General features: G+C 35.5%; 1 protein-coding gene across 5 annotated transcripts; it reads right to left on the reverse strand.

The window, feature by feature from the left end:
• Positions 1-2,312: 2,312 nt before the first annotated feature.
• Positions 2,313-12,134, reverse strand: LOC147553235 (xyloglucan glycosyltransferase 4-like). Of its 5 annotated transcripts, none has more exons than XM_086672201.1 (8): positions 11,868-12,101; positions 10,122-10,230; positions 9,838-9,938; positions 9,194-9,254; positions 5,731-6,379; positions 4,517-4,825; positions 3,797-4,201; positions 2,313-3,044 (listed from the first exon to the last, which is right to left on the reverse strand). In XM_086672201.1, exons 5-8 carry the CDS (start codon positions 6,370-6,372, stop codon positions 2,400-2,402), a joined length of 2,001 nt encoding a protein of 666 aa, XP_086528327.1. In that variant the 5' UTR covers positions 6,373-6,379; positions 9,194-9,254; positions 9,838-9,938; positions 10,122-10,230; positions 11,868-12,101; the 3' UTR covers positions 2,313-2,399. The 5 variants fall into 5 exon arrangements, with proteins under 5 accessions (XP_086528327.1, XP_086528324.1, XP_086528325.1 ...); XM_086672198.1 differs by having other exon boundaries at positions 5,731-6,350; positions 9,194-9,261; positions 11,868-12,046; XM_086672199.1 differs by lacking the exon at positions 10,122-10,230 and having other exon boundaries at positions 5,731-6,350; positions 9,194-9,261; positions 11,868-12,134.
• Between the last annotated feature and the right edge of the window lie 4,379 nt (positions 12,135-16,513).

Below are 16,513 nucleotides of genomic sequence, written 5' to 3' on the forward strand. Positions count from 1 at the left end.
AGATTATTGAATACTTTAGTTAGATTACTATTCTTCTATACCACGTGTTTATTAAATTTTTCTTTGATATTTATCACAATTTGTTGGAGATAATCAACCAAATTTAACATCATCCTTTATTTCAACTCTAACTTATGTTCATACAACGGGAAACCTTATTTTGACCACCAATTAACAGTCTTTTGTTAAGACGATTAATTCCAGAATTACTGCAATAGTAAAAGGATCGACGTGAAAAAAATGTGTTATAGAGGGTTTGTAATAAAACATATCCAATTGACAAATTATTGTGACAAAAGGAAAACGATAATAGTTCTAAATGAATTAGGGCAAAATTGAAGGTATCAAAAAAGACATTAGAATGTGTGAAACGGATCTATCTCATCATATAAAATTTTGAGCGAGTGAATTTCGGTTGACAAAATTTGTCCTTCAAATCCGACCAAATTGATTCTCAACCACATGGTTTATAATCCTGAAAAATAGTGTTATCACATTCACCCAAAAAACATTTCTCTACCTACTGATGAGTGATGAGGGGAGTGATGGACTAGAGAGGGGTACCAAACTCAAGCTAACATAAGATGGACCACAATGTGTTAAAGTAGACTTGCAATGTTTTCAAATAAATTATACGTAAAGATAGTGTGAGAATGATCCTACACGAAGAACTAAACTAAAAGAAATTAATCTTTGGAGATCGCAAATCTGGGCATTAGTCCTAGAGTTTGATAGTGGAATCCGATCGAACATATTTTGTCCTATAATGTCTACTCTTGTTAGAAAATAGTGGAGCTTCAAAATGGGTTATTGGTTCGTTTCAACGTGGATATATAGATCGAAAATGAATTTATTTTTGGGGGAAATGTTGGGAGTCAAACAAGCAAACTTGAAAGAAGGAGAAAGAATGTATAGAAATTAGCATTAGCAAGATCCCCATTTTTTGAGAATGATATGTAGAGGTGATATCCCCAAAATTCCACAACTATAGGCTTTAATAAGAAGCCTTAATTTAGAGACCAATGTATATATATTAGATAACTAGTACAAATCCCTTTAAAAGTTTGGTTCAAGTTCCCATTTCACCTAAAATCTTTCTAGTTTTATTACCTTATATTATATCCTATGGTGGATTTTTGCTCCAAAATTTAAATTAAATGAAGCATCAAATCTCATGATGTTAAACTATATAGAAGAGAGTGAACTATATAATGAAATACACACCTCATAACTATATAAGGTCTACACTATAAACTAGAGACTACGACAATACCCTATCAGAATTGTTTATCTTTGGTGGCATAATTCATAAATCTAGAAACTACACAAAAGAAAAGAAGTGATGAATTTGTCATACATTTGGAGAATCTGGTAAACCTCTTTTATGTGGAAACGCCTCTTCTCCAAAATTACATGACTATTATGCCAAGTTTCTAATATAGAGTTGTCTCACGCTCCCGGTTTCTCTCTCTACCCACCTGTATCAGTTTTCACCACTTGGGTATAAGTATTTAAGCTCATTCGAGCTTTTCTTGACAATACGATAAGGGATATGTCAGCAATGCAACACATAGTATTTGGGCATTGTCTCTATACATTTTCTCTACTTGTCACCTTGAAAACGAAATCCAATTGTCGTTCTTGACTCAATAATTGTTTTTGTGATAACAATCCTTGGACCATTGTCAAATCAATCAAGTCCAATAGGTGGCCTGACACTACATATTTCAACATCACCACTATGCAACAAACAACACAATTGTACTTGAAATGCACAAGTTACTTGCAGGTATAGTAAAAATCTGATTAAATATAAACCTAACAAACTAAAACTAGGGCACATTGTAAATTGAGCAGCCTCAAAAACGACCAAATTATAACTTGATGTTCTTGGAGGCATCTGTCATTTATTTTAGGGGTTAAAATATGAAGAAGGGCGTCTGTAACGATACTTGGAGGTGCATATAGAACTTCCATTCCTTTTCTAGATTCCAGACTTTAGCAAAAATAGTTGCTAATCTTAAAATATGTTTGGATGTTAGAACAAATTTTGTATTGGTCGTCTTTCAGAATTTGACCAAGGAGCCTGTCACGTCGAAAATGGAGGGCAAGATTATGAAAAACAGTACAACTCACTTGGGTGTAAAATTCACAGCCTACCCGCGAATTTAACTCACAACTTATAACAATGCAACATGGCCTGCCAAACAAATTTACACATGATATCAACAATTTTTGCTTGGTCGGGCCATATGGCCCATTTCTTGGTGGACCAAGTACCATTAATATCTCAAGATGTAGTTAAAATAATCTAATTTGAAACAATTACAAATACTTAATAAAAAATCCCGAAATTAAAGTATAACTACAAACTCTTATGGTTTTAATCTCCTTCAAACTTAGTTCACTTGTTCTCCGATCAAGTCTAGTCCAACAACAAGAAATGAGAGCCCTTGAAACAACAAGAAATAGAAATGAACACCATGGGCTGATAATAAACTTCTCACGGCTGCCGTTAGTAAAAGAAAAGCAAGCCCAAGTTCTTTCCTATACAGTCTATTTCTCTTCTTCTTTATCACTGGAACTTCTTCATGTTTTTGAAGTTTTTTCAAGATTTCCAAACCTGATTCAGAAGCTCTTCTCTGAAGTTTTTGTTGGTTTGATGACTTGAATTCCATATCGTCTACCATCGATACTAGATCAGGTTCTGACAATCTTCCACTCTTTTTAGTTACTACCCATTCATAAGAACTTCCTAATTGAAATAACCCAGAGATCATGGCATTGAATTTTGTTACAGACATGGTGTTTTCGAACAATAAGTAAGGTATCAAGAATGGAAAAGATTTTGGTGATGGAAGAATGTTTAGAAATGACATGAAAATGGGTATGTAACAGATTACCCAAATAGGTAATTCGGCTTCAGGAACGAACATTGTTAATGGTAGAATAATGCAGAACAATGTGAACGAGTAGAACGGAAGTATAAGTTTCCTCAAAAGGAAAAACAAGAATATCATATTAGCCTTCTTCCATATCGATATCTGCAATAACATTCAAAGATTTTTAATGTCAATTCATACCTATGTTGTCAAAGGCGACGCTTCCCCGCGCGCCGCGCCGCGCCTAAGCGCCAAAAGCGATGGGTAAACAAGGGTGTCGCCTCTTTTAGAGGCGATTTCCCCTGATTTCCCCGGGTGTCGACTTGAGACGCTTAGGCGAGCGCCTTTAGTCGCCTCGGGGAAGCGAGCCCTGGTTTCCTCGGGTGTCGACTTTTGTTTTCTTCTTTCTGTATTGTATTTTTCTTCTCCTTAAATAATTCTACTTCACTTTCTCTCTCTAACCTTCACTTCTTTCTTTCTCAAACAGAATCTGTTTTTGTTCTTCTTTTACTTTCTTCTTCTTCTTTTACAGTATAAACTATATTTATTACTTCACTAATAGTAGTTGTTTTGTTCATTATTACTTCATTAATACTTTGAGACTTTAACACTTGAAGTCTTTCATAGTAATATAGTATACAGAATCAGTAGTTTACTACTTCATTAACACTTTGGGACTTCATTAATACTTTAATAGTACTTGTTTTCTTCTTCTTCTTTTACAGTATACACTATACTTAATTTCTTACTTCGTCTGAGGCGGTCGCTTAAGCACGCCTAAGCGCGCTAAGGCGAGGCGATTGGTCTGTCGCCTCGCCTCGCCTCACGCCCTAAACAACATAGATTCATACGTCATGAATCTAACAAAAACAAGATGTAACGCTATAAATAAGAACTTGAGACAAATCACAAACCTTTGAAGTGATGATACTCGGGAGACATAATCGAAAGAGCTGCATTGGACCTGAATGCCATCGGTGTTGTTGTTTCTTATATGCTTCATGAGACTCGGGTAATTCACAAATCACTCTAACATCATTAAGAAAGATAAATTTCCATCCATTTAAGTGTGCTCGAACTGCAATATCCATGTCCTCGACAGTTGTTCGCTCTAACCATCCTCCAGAGTCTTCTAGAGCTTTAATTCTCCAAACACCAGCCGTCCCGTTGAACCCAAAGAAGTTCAAGAAGACACCATTAACTTGTTGTTCCACCTCAAAATGGAAACATAAATTTATATTTTGTAATCTTGTAAGCAAGTTCTCGTCTTGGTTCACAAATGACCATCTAGCTTGAACTAGACCTAGTTCAGGATTCCCCTGTTAACATCAACATAACATGAACTCAAATCATAAACATAACTCTTTAAAACTTTGAAGTTGACACAACAAAAGATAAGGTCAGTAGGGACAGGACAGATTCTATTTGTCAAAAATGCGATTTAGTGTTGGATAATCCTGCAAGGAGTATGAGGTGACTTCTTCACAAATAAGAGGAGCCTCACCTCTTGAGTTAGTTTTTCGGGTGTGAAATGCCCGAGATTGCCCAACACAGGTAGCAGAGCCCACGGAGAAAACAAGTCTCCATAATCTATCTAAATTGAATATAGATGTAGTATGAGGAGGAGATTCTACCTTAAAATGGGGAACTGTTTTTCTAAGGAAGTCTGGGTTGGGCTGAAAATCGGCATCAAAGATAGCAACAAACTCGTAGTCTTTAACATAATCACAAGTCATGGCAGAGCCCAGGTTTCCAGCTTTGTAACCGGTTCTAATAAATCGATGTCTGTAAATTATGTTTACTCCTTTCTGGTTCCAAAAAGAAACCTCATTCCGGATTAATACTTGGCAGCTTTCGTCACTTGAGTCGTCTAAAACCTGAATTAGGATTCTGTCTTTTGGCCAATCCAACTCACAAGCAGCACCGATTGATTGTGCATATACCTTAACATCAATTGAATATTTTTCCAATCAGATTATGAAATACAATCACAAAATTACAAAACAAATGTAAATACAGAAACTGCATCTCTAAATAACGAAGAATAGGAAGTTCAAAAAGGAAAAGAAGAAACTTTGTTTAATTCATCTAGACCTTACCAAATAGCCAGCTTAGAGGTGTGAGTCGGGCAAGATTGGGTACCTGTGGCCACTTATAGACTCCTTGACACTGGGCCTATTAAACTAGTAGTAAATTAGAGCTCTTGGACATGATAGGGGAGGGCAAGAAAGAATTTCTATTCCTAAAACCCGGCCACGCTGTTTGTCTTCTAGACAAAACGGGCTTGGGGCCGACCAAGGATCGGGGATCTTGGAATTAGGTCTGAACATTTGTCAAATAAACTAAGATACACATATAAGGTAGGAAGTGGGTTTTAGGTGGGAGATGAAGGTGAGGAGGCCTACAAGAAATTAGTGGTTGAATTGAGATAAATATTTAGGTTCCTAGACATCGCTTCAGAGTAATAAGCTCTTGAACCGGAGCTTCACCCGTTAAAAGCATCGTGCTAGACGGGTATTCCCCATGTTGAGCCACGGGATCGCTGACTCTTAGACGCAGGTCGAATAGATCGGGTAGCGGGTTATCAGGCTCGCCCCTATCTGCTATTGATTAATCAATATTCTACCCAACATAACTTAATTACTGAACTTTTTCAAATATAATATTAGGTTCAGCACACAGAATAAAAAAACAACTTGACTTTTACTTGAAGTTAAAAGTCACTAGAAACTCAATAAGTAGCTAACACTGTCATTAATAACTGTTACTCTAATTAATATATCATAACATAAAACTTGGAACAGAACATAATCCAATTAAGAATTTTTTTAAAATACAGTTTACTTACCTCTTTTTCGTTGCACATCGGAATCTGAACAAGAACCATTGGGTAACTCGACGAATCATCTGTATATGGCTCGCCTTCTATCGTTGGCTTTATGTTCTTAAACTTAATCCAAAAACACCCAATACATAAAACTAATCTATCAACTGATTGGATCAAGAATAAAACAGTACAGAATTTTGAAAGCATGATTATTGAAGGAGCAATATAATCAGCTCTGAATGATAACCAAGATAGATAAGAATAATGTAGAAGACCCTGAATTTCTAAAGGTTGAATTAAACTTAGATTCCAGTGATTTAAATGGGCAATGATTTCCAAAACTAAAGTTGCTATTGCAATAGCAAGAAAAGCTCTGATAATTCTAAATAATCTTCCTTTGTTTTGGTAATCATCTTCTTCTTCCTTTGGTGAATTTGCAGCTCTCTTCTTAATCTTAGCAACAATGAACTTAAAACTAGTAGTGACCAATGAAAGAAAAGAAATGAACTTATAAGCTTTAAGAAGAAAAACCCATGACAGTTGCTTACTGTTCTTTGATTTTTCTTTATCTTGAAGAACTGGTGATGAATCAGGAGATTTGATTTGTACAACTGAGAAGTTTTTTGGATTCTCCATTTTGACTACAAAGGAAGTTGGAGCCATTAATTATCTACAGAATTTAAGGATTTAAATAAAAAATTGGATGAGAAAAAGAGATCAAAGAACAGTTTTTTAGTTTTTGAAAAAACAAAGTAGAAATGGAACTGACAGATTAGAATTCCATGTACAGAGAAACAACAAGAAAAAGAAACATTGAAATGGACTTATCACACTTCATTTCCATTCAAATCTTGGAGAGAGAGATTGAAACTTATAGCTATCTCTATCTAGAGACAGATGGAGGAAGGCCCTAAAGAGTGAGAGTAGAAACAAAAGAGTGGTGAGAGTAGAAGCTTCACTAAGTTGTGAAAAATAAAAGATTTGATTTCACTCTAATATACTACTATTTTGAGACATCAAACATGACAGCAATATATAGCTAAATATTCAGTGTCAGTGTGTATCCTAACAGAAAATCACTATTAAAAAATAACTAGCTACTGTTAATCATAAAAATTAAACACTTCTTTCCATCGAAGCTTAAATAATGAGGAGATATTGCTTTAATATTATAATAATGAGCTAAATATGAGTCAATTGATTCTAGTACCTCCCAAGTGGCTAAGTGTCTCACCAAAGTGTAACAGGAGTGTAAAGATATATAGAATACTATTAAAGAACTAAAATGAAGTATTCAAGGTGAGAAATGTATTTGTATTGTAGAGGTGATGTGATCAAAATAGTTTATTAATTACTTCAAGGCTCCAATTTTTCAATAATATATTAAGGTTAGATGAATAGTTACATGGAGATTATGTTGATTTCAAAGAGCATTAATACGAGATTAAGATAGAGATAATATAAATTGATCTGCCCAAGGTTGTAAATTTTATTCTGTGCTAGTTATTCAAAATCCTTCATAAGAGATTTCAAGTGTTAAATTACTTTGATATGTGGTTTTGACTTTTGATGTACTTAAATTAATTTCTTTTAGTTGTTCCAAATTATATGATTAATTAGCATAAATACTAAGGTGTGTGAGAATCAATTATCACATGAAATGTAATGGCACGATGATGAGATCGTATCAAAACATGACCTTTCCACGTGCGAATTGATTAAGAAAAAGAGATCCGCAAAAAGTGGGCCCTCTAGCGATTTAGTTTTATTATTGAAACAAAATTGACTCTAAATCTAAATATTACCAAAATTTGCTAGTATTCAAACCAGATCCTTGATGACCACATGTTTTTATACTTATTTCAGTATAACAAATTCCATTAATCCAAAGAAGTTCTTTCACTTGGATTCGCTTCACTTCCGTCAGGGACCAAGTTCATTTGGTTTAGATGTTTAAAAGAGTTAATCTCTATGAACACTTTCATTCGCTCACATATGACTTGTCAAGAAAGCAAAACAACTAATATATAGGTTTAAACCTGTCATTTTTCCGTTTTCACATAAATCCATGACATTAAAACAGCTAACGTTCTGGGTTTATATGTGCCCTATCAACCAAGCACTGTAACCAGAAATTTTTAATTTTCCCCATCATAACTACCCTCAAGTACAGAATTCTTCTGGCACAATATATACATAAATATATATAGATAGATAGATAGATATGTAGGGTATGATAATGGGTTTGTGGGATCACATGGGAAGGTGATGGTAAATGTCTCAACATCTACTACAAACTTCCCATGTGATATATCAGCTGGCTTCTAAGCCTTCTCTTCTTGATTTTGCTCTTCAAACTCCCCCAATTATTCATTTGTTTATTTTATTATTTGATACAGTACATCTGATAGTATTGTAGAGAATATGTAAATCTTTGACACATTTTTTTAATGCCACTGGAATTATTAAAATGAACACTGCATTAACTAAGTATCTCTCACTTGTAGCATGATTGCTTAGGTCTACTTCTAGTACTGTCTTATGATCCATAAATCTAGGATACAGTGCATAATATAGTATTTATTTACTTTTTAATTATTTAGTTTTAAAGTGCAAAAAAAGTTCAAAAGTTTTGAAGTAGTAATAAAACAAAGAAAATATCGAGCAAATGATTTTTCGTAGTTTAGATCGGAGACATTAGTTTTCTTATGATATCGTATACAACAATGATACTTGGCCCGACAAACCTTGCCCGAAATGGCCCGAGAAGGCAAAATTGTTACATGGCGTCAGCAATTTGGCCTTCTCCGGCCATTTATTGTCGAGCCAAATAGAATTTTCCTATCGTATAATGTACATATAATTAGGAAATGTTTCTTTCACATAGTTTGTTACTCAGATTTGATCAGATACTTTCATCAACTATATTCTGAATATCTCAGTGATTTAAGAATCAATATAAAAAATGTATATAGTGCTTTCAGTAAGACCCAGAACAAAACTCCACCAAAGAAAATTATAAACTCAATGATATGTTGCAAGAAAATGACGAAATGGAATGCTCAAGTAACATGAGGAGTGTCTGACATTTTTATTTTGAAGATCCAGTCCCTTGTCTGGTGGACTCTTAATTAAATCCACATTCACAGCCCTTGCTTAAAACAAGTCAAATACCATTCTCTATTATGAAATTCTGAAAAATAAATTCGTTTTCATTCCATGAGAAACAAAACTGACTTAAAAATTGTCAATTTAAGTAAAAATGACTTCACGTACCAAACATGGGCTGTTTTTGGAATTTTGTTTGCAGGAATAACAGTTGGGTTTGGATTTTCAACAAGAAACAAGGCTTGCGAAAATCAAGGGCAAGACTTCCAAACCCTCGAAAAAAAAAAGATAATCATAAAGTGGGCAACGAGAAGAAGCCAAAGATGGGAAAGTAGAAAAAAATATATAATTGATGTTGCAGGAAGATCAAATTAACCTGTATCCCCCGCGTATCTGAACATAATTCTCTCAGGCCTCAGTTTCCACCTCCCATGTACCTGTCATCTTTACAAGAAAGTTTGATGGTGTCTGTAGTCAAAAAACAGTTTTAATAAACCTATGTAGTCGGGCCAGTCGGAAATAGCCTGAGTTTTAACTGGGTTTGAAGGAGTCGGCTGAGCCCTTTCCTTTTATTTATTTATTCATCATTTTATTTTGTACTTCTTACATAGTTATGTTTATATAAGCTCATAAGTATAAGTAAAGTGTGGAGTGACTCAGCAATAACCCAGGTAGGGGGTTGGGCTTGACGGAGTGCCAAGCCCAACTTTTAGTATTAACAGACACATGATGACTTTGCCTTTAGATGAGAAAGCTAAGTTTGATCAAATCCCCAAGCCCATCTATAACAACCATCTTACTCCTAGTCCACAACCTCTTGATGAGCAAATGGTCAGCCAGCCATGACATGAGTTCTAGAGACCAAAAAAACATGACGCAAATGGGTTTTAGAGTTCATCATTTTGTATGAGATGACAATGTCACGGCATATATGAAACAGGAGGCCGAAGATTAAATAAATTAAAAACAGGGACTTCAACAGTTATATAAGTTTCACAGTCAAGTTACAGAAGTACATACATGATTAAGAAGCTTCCTGGCTCGGATTTTGACAGTGAAGTAATCGTCTTTTGGTAACTCCCCTTTCTCGGAGTATTTGAGTAGCTTACTAGCTTACCTAACTACAAGCAAACAAGTTTTAAAAATTGAAGATGAAAGTATTTTATCCATAGAACTTAGAGGAGTACAAAAATGATCTCTCAAACTACCCAAACCAGATCCATATTAACCAATGACACCTCTTTATATCACTCTGAATATACTTAAGTAATAACAAACAAGAATTTATGGTGCATCCGACTTACCTCAGAATATCCATATACTGAGGACTGCATTCTCTCACTTGCACAAACTATAGCCTTGTTCAGGGACCCTGTCCAGCTCAACTTATTCATGGGAAGGGTCTCAAAGTCTCTGTAAAACAATGTTCGTAATTTCGTATGGTTAACAACTTGAGTTTCCCTTTCTACAGAAGTTTGGATTTTTTACACCAAGTTCAATATATAAATAAGTACCTAATGAAATAATGCCACCATTAATCTTGCCACTCATTTATGCATTATCCAGGCCAAACTTTTCTTAGTACAGCTGTTAACTAAAACCGGTTTTTACCCACTACGGAGTTCAAGAAAAGAATGTACTAATGTAGATACTCCGCCATATGCATTTTTTTGTTGACATGATAATAATAGAATAAATTGATAATGGGAGAACACAGTCGAAAAACAATCCCTGGAAACCTGGATGCACTTATAACGAGTCTCAAATAGGATCTCAACCACAGGTTTCATCCTTGCTATTACATCACTTCACCCACAAAATTTCAAAATTTATAGGTTAAGTGCCATGCATATTTCGGCCTTTTTTTTCCTTTCAGGAACATCAATCTAGCAATTACAGATTCTACTTTTTGAAAAAAATATGTTCATTAATACTCTGATTTGAATAATCTATGCACTCAAACATAGAAACCATCCCATAGTCTTATTCGAAGCATGAAAAACTATTCTTTCCAAGTCCTCCAACCATGATTAGTATAGGCCTCATAAAGCGAAATGACAATACAAAATGCAAATAGACTACAAATACATACCACATAGAGAAAACAATTAAATGAAATTGTACTAACCAAATTCAGAGTAGACAATGTACATAAGGGCAAACAACATAGGGTCGCTTAGACACTTGCTATGGCGCTAACCATTTCATGTGGATGGAGAAAGGCATACTTGTAAATGGATCCGTAGTAATCACAAAATGCTTATCGTTGAAAAGAAAACTGTACGTAAAGAGTAAGTCACATATACTTGCACCCTCGAGAGTAAGTCATGTATTGTATATTCTCTCCATGTCTCAGACTCTACAACACAATTCGATCTCCATCTCGTAACATATATGTTTACTGGACTCCCTCAATGCGGACACTCGAACAACTAAATTCATCTAATCCTCCTCTAACCCTCGCTTCTCCTTATTCAGAGGTACCTTTAAAGTGAAATTATTCCTCCAAACCTTTTACCACAACCTCCCAAGTCCCATTTAAATCCCTTTACCCTGATTCATTAACACTACTAAACACCAAACCTCCCTATCCCTATATCCTCTAATACATTAAAGTTTCAATAAAAATGATAAACACAGAGAAACCCACTACCCCTTACCTTCCTTCGCCAGAATCTTGCAAAAAAGAAAAAACTACCCCAAATCCCAGCCAGTAAGAAAGAGAATGGGGGTAGGTTTTGTTTATGCAGACCTAGACTTGTAATCTCACAATCCTCTAAACCATTACATCTTAACAAGATTCATTTCGAAGCAAATTAATCTTCGGAATTTCAAACGAGAAAAATATCCTAATGCATGCGAAAGATCACCGAGACCGAGATTAGGGTTTTAAGGAATTCGATTTTATTGCAAGCCTATATATAATAATAGATGAAATTTGTTCTATAATGTGAAAAATCTTTCATGAGTAGTCCAACTAAATTAACCCTTACCGATCCAATCAAAGTACAGTAAGAAACAATTACAGGAAAAGAACGAAGAAAATTTACCTGATGAATAATAAATTTTCGCGCGGGAAATTGATTTCTAGAGAGAGAAAGAGGAAAGGAGATACACAGTGAAATAACACTACATGTTACAAACGTTCCCGGGGAATTTGAAAATCTCACTAAACGCTTTAAACGTGAGAGGTTGGATTATGTGAAAATTTTCAGCCCACATAATATATAGTTGTGATTATGTGACTCATGAATAAGTAAGCAACTTGTTAAGTTTACTCTAGGAATGAAGTTTCTTTGAGGAAATTCAATATTATCGTGAATCTTATCGATAAAGTTCAATTTTATTTCCTACTTCTTTTCAAAAGTTGATACAGAGTTACAAAAAAATATAGTTCAGACAATTGATCGCGCAAGTAGAGGGATAATAAGGAGGGATTTCCTCCCACACAATTCTCCTAGTGAATCATGTTCATCATTAGTTATGGCTTGACTTCATATCTTTTCCTCTCATACTATCTTCTTCGTAGTGAATTTGTTCATAAGAAACTGTTTAAATTAGTTATCGCTCGACTTCATATCTACTATGGTAGTAACGTCATGAAGTAATCATGCTAAACTAATTCCCTAGACGACTTCTAGGAGTCATCCTCATTCATGAAGTTTCACTGAATGCTTGCTATCAACTTTCAAAACATCAATATCAATCTTCTAATGATGTTAATGAAGTCTAGTGAGTTAATGAGGTAGAAAGAAAATATTTTGCTATAGTTTCATTGATCATTAGTCTTGTTTGCATAGTTAGAATAACATAAACAGAGAACCACACATTTATGCACATTTTATTAAATAAATTTAGCTAGTAGTTAGGTATTCAAAATTTTTGTTGTTGAAGAGCTTAGGTATTCAATTATGCAAGTAATGGAGAGCATAGTATGTGTTTGGCTCTTCTTGAAAATGATATTGTTTTGGTTGCGCTCTATACAAATTTATATTTTGAGTGACCGATACAAAATCTTGTCAATTAGATTTGACTCCCATGTGTTAGGGTCAATACAAGACATGGTCACCTGCTCTGGCAACCACCACCACCTATACCTCTAGTCACCACTGTTGGGGTCCCTCCTTATAATAAAAGGACTCCTAGTTGGAATAGGATTTCCCTTATTCCTTGTTTGGGGAAAAAATAGAAGTTTCTATTTTTTCAAGCCTAAAAAGGAATTCCTATTTCTTTTGGTAAACCTCCCTATTTATCATTATAAAAGGGAATGAAAGGGAAGAGATTATACACAACAACTTCCAGAACAAAGAGAAGTCAGAGAAAGAGAGATTTCTGAAGTGGTTCTTTCAAGAGAGATTGAAAGAGCAGAATATTGGTTTGAAGAAAAGAAGATTATTAATCTTGTGAAGCAATTTAGTTTGTGGTTATCTTCTTCAACCTTTAGGAATCTAGGATTTGTTCAAATCCTAAGGAGTAAGAGATTCTTATTTCTTTGTTTCTTTGTTCAGTTTATCCACCATAGGTTTGGTGAAGAGTTGTCCAAGAGTGTTTCTACACATCTTGAAGAATTGTGTAATCCATTATTTAATTATAGTGGAAGATTTCTGGACTAGGTCCCGTGGTTTTTTACCTTCTAGTTTGGAGGGGTTTTTTGCCACGTTAAATAATCTTGGTGTCTCTACTTTTACTTTCGCATCGTTTATCTTCATATTCCTGAACAAGTTAATTAGGTTATTTTTCCTAACAAGTGGTATCAGAGCTAAGGTTGGATTTATTGTTCAGAAATATGGAAGTGAATACTAATCGAATGATTAGTTTAGATGGAGAAAACTACTTGATGTGGAAAGCAAAAATGGAAGATTTGTTATACTGCAAAGACCTAGCTGCACCCATTGAAAATCACGGTACAAAACCGATGAAGATAGATGAAGAAGACTGGAAGGTATTAGATCGTAAGGTTGTTGGATTTATTCGACAATGGGTAGAACCCAGTGTTTTTCATCATGTATCGACGGAGACTTCCGCTTTTAGTCTATGGAGGAAATTAGAAGAATTGTATGATCAGAAGACAGTTGCCAAAAAGGCTTACTTGTTCAGAAAGCTAGGAAAATTACAATATAAAGAAGGAACCTCAATTGCTCAACACTTGAATGAGATGAAAAGTTTAGTAAATCAGCTTTCTGCAATGAAGTTAGTTTTGGATGATGAGTTGCAGGCCTTACTTCTTCTAAATTCTTTACCAGATAGTTGGGAGACATTGGTGGTGTCTCTTAGCAATTCTGCTCCTGATGGCATAATGCGTATGAATCACGTAACAGGTAGTTTGTTGAATGAAGAAACAAGAAGGAAATCATCGTCAGACGAGTCTCATTCAGAGGCACTTGTTACAGAAAGACGGGGGAGAGGTAAAAGTAGAAAACCTCATAACCGTGATAAGTCAAGGGGGAGATCAAAACCAAAGAAAGAAGTTAGATGTTTTGGTTGTGGAAAAATGGGTCATTACAAGAGTGATTGCAGGAAACCAAAGAAGGAAAATAAAAAGGATGATGAAAAACAAGATAATGTTGCGGCAGTTGCATCAGGTGATGACATTATCTTACTCTCAGGTTGTGGAGAGACTTGCTTAAGTATGACTGAGTCAGAACTAGAAACAACATGGTTGGTTGACTCAGGTGCTTCGTATCATGCTACTCCATGTAAGGATTTCTTTAGATCTTACAGAACTGGTGACTTTGGCAAAGTCAGGATGGGAAACTTAGGTTTCTCAAAAATCGTAGGAATTGGAGAAGTGAAAATTGAGACGAGCACAGGGAGTACATTGATTCTGAAGAATGTGAGACATATACCAGATCTTCGATATAACCTAATCTCTACAGGAGTATTAGATGATGAAGGGTACCACAGTCACTTTGGTGATGGAAAGTGGAAGCTCACAAAAGGGTCAATGGTGATAGCAAGAGGGAAGAAGTGTTGTACTTTATACAGGACTCAAGTAAAACTGTGTAAAGGAGAATTGAATGCAGTTGAAAAAGATTCTTCCACTGATCTTTGGCATAGAAGACTCGGGCACATGAGCGAGAAAGGACTTCAAATCCTTGCTAAACGACAAGACTTACCGAACGTAAAAGGTATAAATTTAAACACTTGTTCTCATTGTTTAGTAGGAAAGCAACATAGAGTTTCCTTTCAAAGGAATGCATCTGAAAGAAAATCCAGTGTTTTGGAGCTCGTTTATTCTGACGTTTGTGGACCTTTAAAGGTCAAAACACTTGGTGGTGCTTTGTATTTCGTCACTTTTATAGATGATGCTTCCAGGAAAGTTTGGGCATATGCCATAAAGACCAAAGATCAGGTACTTGCAGTTTTCAAGAATTTCCACAACATGGTAGAACGGGAGACAGGAAAACCATTGAAGTGCATTCGCACTGACAATGGGGGAGAATACATCGGGTCGTTTGAAGAGTACTGCAAAACCCATGGTATTCGACATGAACAGACAGTTCCCAAAACTCCACAACAAAATGGTGTAGCAGAACGCATGAACCGCACTATTGTGGAGAGGATCAGATGTATGCTCTCAGAAGCAAAGCTGCCTAAAAGCTTCTGGGGTGAGGCAATGCGTACTGCATATTATCTGATCAATTTATCACCTTCAGCACCATTAGATGGAGATGTAGCTGAGAAAGTGTGGGCTGGGAAAGAAGTCAGTTATGAACACTTAAGGGTGTTTGGTTGCAGGGCTTTTGTGCATATACCTAAAGATTAAAGAGCAAAGCTTGATGATAAAGCCAAGCAATGCATCTTTTTAGGGTATGCAGATGAGAAATTCGGATACAGGTTATGGGATCCAGTCGATAAGAAGATTATTAGAAGTAGAGATGTGGTCTTTCTTGAAAATCAAACTATTGAGGACTTCGGGAAAGTTAAGAAGCATGAGAATTATAGTAATGATCTCATTGATCTAGATCCACATATCTCTTCTAAGGTTATGCATGATAATGCAGGTGAAGAACAAAATCATGAAGATGAAGCTCATGAAGATGTTCCTATGGGTGATGATGTTGAGCAAGGAATGGAAGTTCAACATGAACCACCGGCTGAATTGAGAAGATCGACTAGAGATAGAGCACCATCTACCAAGTATCCTCCACACGAGTATGTGATGGTTACAGATAGTGGAGAACCACAGTGTTATGAAGAAGCCATAGATGATGAACACAAAAAGGAGTGGTTGAAAGCTATGCAAGATGAGATTGAATCATTGCATAAGAACAACACTTTTAAGTTGGTTGAAAAACCTAAGAATAAGAAAATTCTTAAAAATAAGTGGGTTTTCAAAATCAAAACCGAAGAAAGAAATTCACAACCACGGTATAAGGCACGCCTAGTGGTGAAAGGATTTGGGCAGAAGAAGGGTATTGATTTTGATGAGATTTTCTCTCCGGTGGTGAAGATGTCCTCTATACGGTTAGTATTGGGATTGGCTGCAAGTATGAACCTAGAAATTGAACAACTAGATGTCAAGACCGCTTTTCTTCATGGTGACTTGGAGGAAGATGTGTATATGGAACAACCAACAGGGTTTGAAGTTAAAGGTAAGGAACACTTGGTTTGTAAGTTAGAGAATAGTTTATATGGGCTGAAACAAGCACCAAGACAGTGGTACAAAAAGTTTGAATCATTCATGAAGGATCAA

The sequence above is a fragment of the Eschscholzia californica genome, unplaced genomic scaffold, assembly GCF_041429995.1.
Source record: "Eschscholzia californica isolate CP2 unplaced genomic scaffold, dmEscCali1.0.p SCAF_3, whole genome shotgun sequence".
Classification (NCBI taxonomy): Eukaryota; Viridiplantae; Streptophyta; class Magnoliopsida; order Ranunculales; family Papaveraceae; genus Eschscholzia; species Eschscholzia californica.